Source organism: Primulina huaijiensis, chromosome 18 (genome assembly GCF_012295235.1).
Source record: "Primulina huaijiensis isolate GDHJ02 chromosome 18, ASM1229523v2, whole genome shotgun sequence".
NCBI lineage: Eukaryota > Viridiplantae > Streptophyta > Magnoliopsida > Lamiales > Gesneriaceae > Primulina > Primulina huaijiensis.
Genome location: NC_133323.1, coordinates 160,551 through 166,619, shown reverse-complemented (window position 1 = coordinate 166,619; position 6,069 = coordinate 160,551). Strand labels below are relative to the sequence as shown.

The 6,069-nt window shown below is 35.7% G+C and overlaps 1 protein-coding gene across 1 annotated transcript; it reads left to right on the top strand.

The window, feature by feature from the left end:
• The first annotated feature begins 463 nt into the window (after positions 1-463).
• LOC140965179 (polygalacturonase At1g48100-like) lies at positions 464-5,797 on the top strand. Its single transcript, XM_073425276.1, has 7 exons — positions 464-697; positions 777-908; positions 979-1,158; positions 1,202-1,252; positions 4,727-4,934; positions 5,111-5,301; positions 5,378-5,797. The coding sequence occupies exons 1-7, from the start codon at positions 464-466 to the stop codon at positions 5,774-5,776; spliced, it is 1,395 nt and encodes a 464-aa protein (XP_073281377.1). The 3' UTR covers positions 5,777-5,797.
• The last annotated feature ends 272 nt before the right edge of the window (positions 5,798-6,069 follow it).

Here is a 6,069-nt window from a genome sequence, read left to right as displayed (position 1 = left end):
ACGAAGCATGACCAAATTGTATATCCAACATATGAGTGACACTACATTGATAGGCTCGGAGGTGGACGCGATGAATTAACAACATATCAATTCATATAGCTTTTTGTATGTATGGAATATTTCATACATATTAAGATAGTGCTGATAACATGCATGCATGATTAACATCATGGGCTATAACCAATTGATTAATAATAATTATTATTAAGTTCAGATAAACATGTATTCATTCTCTTGCGATGTTGTTTTGTCAATTTATAGTAGGTTATCAAATATTATCTCAATAATGGAACCCGAGTCTTTATTATCCTACGATTCTTGAATTTTTCACTTTTTCTCAATTCGTTAGTTCAGAATAAAAAATACTCGACTAATTAGTTTTGAGTGCCAACACAGTATAATTTAACCGTTCGGAATTCATCAAAGCCCCAACAAACAAGCACATTCGTACCAATATANCTTAATGGGGTTGAAGAATGTCAGGTTTCTAGTTTATATGATTATAGTTCTTCTGCGTCTTTCGTGGGAATGGGATAATTTGTCCTGTGCAAATGCCGGAAATCATAAATCGAAGAAGTCAGCAAAGAACACCCCGCCCCCTCCGAATATCAACGGTGGTTCCGGGAGCAGCAACTCCACCACCTTCAGTGTACTGAATTATGGCGCTAAAGGCAATGGAATTGCTGATGATACAAATGTAAGTGCATCTTTCAATATCAAACCAAAAAAAAAAAAGGGTAAATTTATATTTTTAGGACATGATTTGATCTCGACAGGCATTTGCAGCAGCATGGACTGATGCTTGCAAAGTGCAAGGATCAGTGATGCTAGTTCCTTCAGGCTCCGTGTTTTTTGTAAAACCCATCTCATTTTCAGGACCCAGTTGCCAATCGAATATTGTTTTCCAGGTAAAGTCTCAAAGAACTTTCACACAGGTTTTAACAATTGCAACTAAATGGTCCTACCTAATTGCTGCAGTTGGATGGGAAAATAATTGCTCCCACGGACCCTGAACCTTGGGGATCAGGGCTTCTGCAATGGATGCAATTCACAAAGCTTAATAAAATAACAATCAGAGGTAATGGAATTATAGACGGACAGGGCTCTGCCTGGTGGAACAATAAGAAGTCCGTAAGTGTTGTCATTAATAAAAATATAATAAGCTGGATAGGATCCTTTTTCCTAAAATTTTTGTTTTAACATAAAATTTAAAATGCAGAATACGGGACGAATGCCAAGCACCAGACCAACGGTAAGTACTGTTGGTATGCATAGCGGAATAAAACAGAGAGCTGCAGCTCTAATATTTTATATAAAAAATTTTCTTATTACTTTTAAGATGACTACAAGGTAGTCATATTTATACATAGTTCACCACTTGTAGACTATCTAATTTAATTCTGAGGGCCGAATACAAGATCTTAATAAATATTACTTGAATATCTAGAACATGTCTATTGAATATCATGACTCTTAGATTAACTTGAAAATATAAATTTATTTTAACATCCTTGCTTAATTTATAATTTTCAAGTTATTCTTATGCTTCTCAAATTTCTCAAGACTGACTGGCTTTGTAAGAATATCTGCTAGTTGTTCACTTGTATTGATGTAGTCAAAGCTTATTTCTTCTTTTCCAACTAAATCTCTTACAAAGTGATGACGAAGCTCTATGTGCTTTGAACGAGCATGAAACACTATATTCTTTGTTATCGAGATAACAGATTTATTGTCACAAAAAATTGTAGTTGCTTTTGTTTGCTTCAACTGCAAATCCTCCAGCAATCTTCGTAACCAAACTGCTTGACACGAAGCTTCAGTAACATCTGAATATTCTGAGCTTCAGATGATGATAATGCCACTGTCTTTTGCTTTCTTGAACTCCAGGAGATCACATTTGAACCAATGCAAAAAATGTAACCCAATGTGCTTTTTCGATCATAAACAGATCCTGTCCAATCACTATCTGAATAACCTATCAGGTTGCACTCATATTCTTCTTCATACAAAATGCCTTGCTTCTTTGTCCCTTGAAAATATCGAAGTATCTTTTTTGCAGCTGTGAAGTGAATCTTGCTTGGATTGCTTATGTACCTGGATACAACACTAACTGAAAAAGCAATATCAAGTCTAGTGTGAGTAACATATATGAGAGACCCAACCAGACTCCTAAAAAACTAAAGCATCTGCTTGTGCGGAACCATCTTTCTGTTGCAATTTCACATTGAACATCATCGGTGTTGAAACCGGTTTACACTTTGCCATGTGAAACCTCTCAAGCAAGTTCTCAATGTATTTTTCTTGTGAGAGAAAGATCTTTCCTTTACTTGCTTGACTTGAATTCCAAAGAAATATCGCCCCCAAGTCTATCATCTCAAAGTTGCTCATCAGTTTCTTCTTAAAACCTTCAACCTCTTTCTCATTTGTCCCAAAATAAATCAAGTCATCAACATATAAACAAACAACAAGAAAATCAACTTCATTTTTCTTGATGTAAAGAGAGGGCTCGTTAAAACTTTTCTGAAAGCCATTTTGACAAAATTGTTGGTCAATTTTCTTGTTCCACGCTCGATGAACTTGCTTTAAGCCATAAAGTGCTTTTCGAAGTTTATACACTTTATCTTCCTTTCCTTTCACTTCAAAACCTTGAGGTTGCTCAACGTAAATTTCTTCATCGAGTTCTCCATTCAAAAAGGCTGACTTCACATCTAATTGAAAGATTTTCAACTCATAATGTGCTGCAATAGCAAGTGTTGTCCTAATTATTTCAATTCTCGTCACCGAAGAAAAAATTTTCATTAAAATCAATAATGGGTTGCTGGGAATATCTTTTTGTAACCAAACGTGCTTTATATTTCTTTACTAAACCATCTTCATTATATTTGGTTTTATAAATCCACTTCAAACCAATGACATCCTTCTTGTTTGATAAATCCACAAGCTCCCAATTCTTGTTCTTTTCAATGACATTAATTTCTTCTTTCATGGCATTGATCCAAAACTGCTCCTTTGCAGCTTTTTGGAAGTTCTGTGGCTCACAACAGAAAAATGCGAATTCACAAGACTCATAAACATCAGTCAACGATTTACCTTTGTCGCAGGCCTTTCGGAATCATATGAATCCTCCTCACTTGATGGATTATAGCCTACTGAATTTTGAGAGATTGATGGTGATTCTGAATCAGATTTTCTTTGCGAAATATATCTTGAGTTGACAAAGGCTCAGAATATTCAGCATTCAAATTTGGCACTTCAGCTTGCTTACTCCACTCCCATGCTGCGTTTTCGTCAAAAATAACATCCCTTGAGATCATTAATCGTCGAGTATTTGGATTGATTAGCCTATAGCACTTTGATTCATCACTGTACCTGATAAAAACAATTTTTTCACCTTTTTTGTCAAACTATTCTAGACTTACTGCAGGGATATGAGCATAAGCTATGCAGCCAAAAATCTTCAAGTGATCAATTATAGGCTTGCCTTACTCCATGTCTCAAACAGTGTCTGATTTCGAACTGCTTTTGTTTGAGGATCTATTGATTCTCTGTTCATGCATTGCCAGATAACTCATCAACTCATGCATCGATAATTTTGAAAGATCTTTTGCTTCTTCTATGGCCGCAACACAATGATCAAATTTAGGTGGTAAACTTCTGAGAATTTTTCAACCACCTTCTTTTCTGGAATTGTCATCACCAAGACTTTCAATATGATTGACAGTTTGAGTGACTCTTGTGAAAAGTTCTGTCACCTTCTCGCTTTCTTTCATCAACAAAGTGTCAAAATCTCACCACAATGCTTGTAACTTTATGGAAACTACTTTGTCATTTCATTGAAATTCTTCCTACAGAACATCCCAAGCATCCCTTGCCTTCTTCTTATTGAAAATGTGGGGATAAATCGATTTATTAACCCCTTGTTTGATGTAGTGAAGAGCAGTACAATCTTTCTTTTGATTTTTCTTGTACTCTTTCTGCTTGGTTTCGTTCCAGTCAGTAGAACTTTCATCTTCGGGAGGCTCGTCATAAGTATTCTCGATGATTTCCCAAATATCAAAAGATATGAAGAAATCTCTCATTTCACTACTCCAATAATCATAGCGTTCTCCTTCAAAAATTGGAACTTCACTGGCAGAATATTTGAACATGGTAAGGCTTGAATTTCCAGCCATTTTTATGCTCCGAATCACATAACACGAAGATTAATGAACCCAAAAGAGTTCAGTACGAGCAAATATATCAAGAGATAGAAAAGGCTTTAGATGTTGACCAATAATTCAAAGTGGGACCAACACCATATATGATTGAAAAGGTTACTGTTGGAGGTGGGTGAACTAAGAAGCAAATAATGGAGTAAAAAAAAATGAATTATGCTTTCCTTTTGTCAATTTTGATAGCTCTGATACCAAATTTGTTGGTATGCACAGCGGAAGAAAACAGAGAGCTGCAGCTCTAATATTTTTTGTAAAAGTTTTTTTCTAATTATTTTTAAGATGACTACAAGGTAGTCATATTTATACATAGTTAATAACTTGTAGACTACTTAATTTAATTCTAAGGACAGAATACAATATTTTAATAAATATTACTTGACTATCTAGAACATGTATATATATTGAATATCATGACTCTTAGATTAACTTGAAAATATAAATTTATTTTAACAAGTACATCAAAGCTGGGTATATGACACACCAGCTTCAATGCTAATTCAATGGATTTTCAGGCTCTGCGGTTTTACGGAAGTAGGGATGTGACAGTTACAGGCATAACAATTCAAAACAGCCAGCAAACACACCTCAAATTTGATAGTTGCATTGGAGTTCAAGTATTTGGGATCAGCATTTCTTCCCCTGGTGACAGCCCAAACACAGATGGGATTCACCTCCAAAACTCCCAAAATGTCGTCATTCACACCGCCTCTGTTGCTTGCGGTAGGAACACATGCCAAACTATTCATTGATTGTTCGATCCTTATTTGATTCGTTTCTTGGGCATTTAACCGATTAACATTGAATATATATTTGTAAAAGTTCCATCGAATGAACTCATTCAAAGCCATTGTTAAGTCAGTCATAATAATTACTTAATTTGATCTTTTTTCATGTAGGAGATGATTGTATTTCTATACAAACAGGATGTTCCAATGTGAATATGTACGATATTAATTGTGGACCTGGCCATGGTATAAGCATCGGGGCATTGGGACCTGATGGTACTAAAGCCTGTGTTTCTAATATTAATGTTCGCGACTCCACCATACGGAATGCTTCTAATGGTTTGAGAATTAAAACTTGGCAGGTAATTACAATATATATATATTATCAATTTAAGTTGGAGCAATGTGATAAAATATTTAAATTTGTTGTTTGTGTAGGGTGGGTCAGGGTTAGTGAAAGGAGTGACGTTCACCAACGTTCAAGTATCTGGAGTGGGAACTCCTTTGATGATCAACCAGTTCTACTGCAACAGCAACAAATGCGCCAACAAGACGTCAGCCGTAGGCATATCGGACATATCATATCAGTCCATCAAGGGGACTTACACGGTGAGACCGGTGTATTTCGCATGCAGTGACTCGAGGCCGTGTGTGGGCGTCAAGCTAGCAAATGTTGAGTTGACACCTTTTTCGAGGAGCACCGATCCTTTCTGTTGGGAGGCATACGGGAACCTGCAAACGGCCACCATTCCTCCCATAAATTGCTTGAGAAGTAGTAGTAGTAGTAGTAGTGGTAGTGTTGTTAAAGTTGCTAATAATACTAGTGCCTCGTGTTGAATTATATAAGATTTCATGATCTAAACGTACAGTAACATTGCCAAGTAGAAACTCAAGGAAATGAATGGTAGAGACTGATCGAGAACCTCATCCGCCTTCTTGAGACGCGCGTGGTAGCCCATCACTGGCCCCATGAAAAGATGGATATGTATCCACAGTCATGTAATATTTTGTTTGATTTCAAGAATTTATAAAAATAAATTTGTTTTGTGACAAATAATAATAATTAATATTCAGCGAGTCTGTGATATTATATATGTAATAATAATAATAATAATAATAATAATAATAAT

Coding starts and splice junctions, on each gene's coding strand:
- LOC140965179 (XM_073425276.1), top strand. CDS start 464: ATGGGGTTGAAGAATGTCAGGTTTCTAGTTTATATGATTATAGTTCTT. Junction 698..776: donor GAATTGCTGATGATACAAAT/GTAAGTGCATCT, acceptor TGATCTCGACAG/GCATTTGCAGCAGCATGGAC. Junction 4,935..5,110: donor CACCGCCTCTGTTGCTTGCG/GTAGGAACACAT, acceptor TTTTTCATGTAG/GAGATGATTGTATTTCTATA.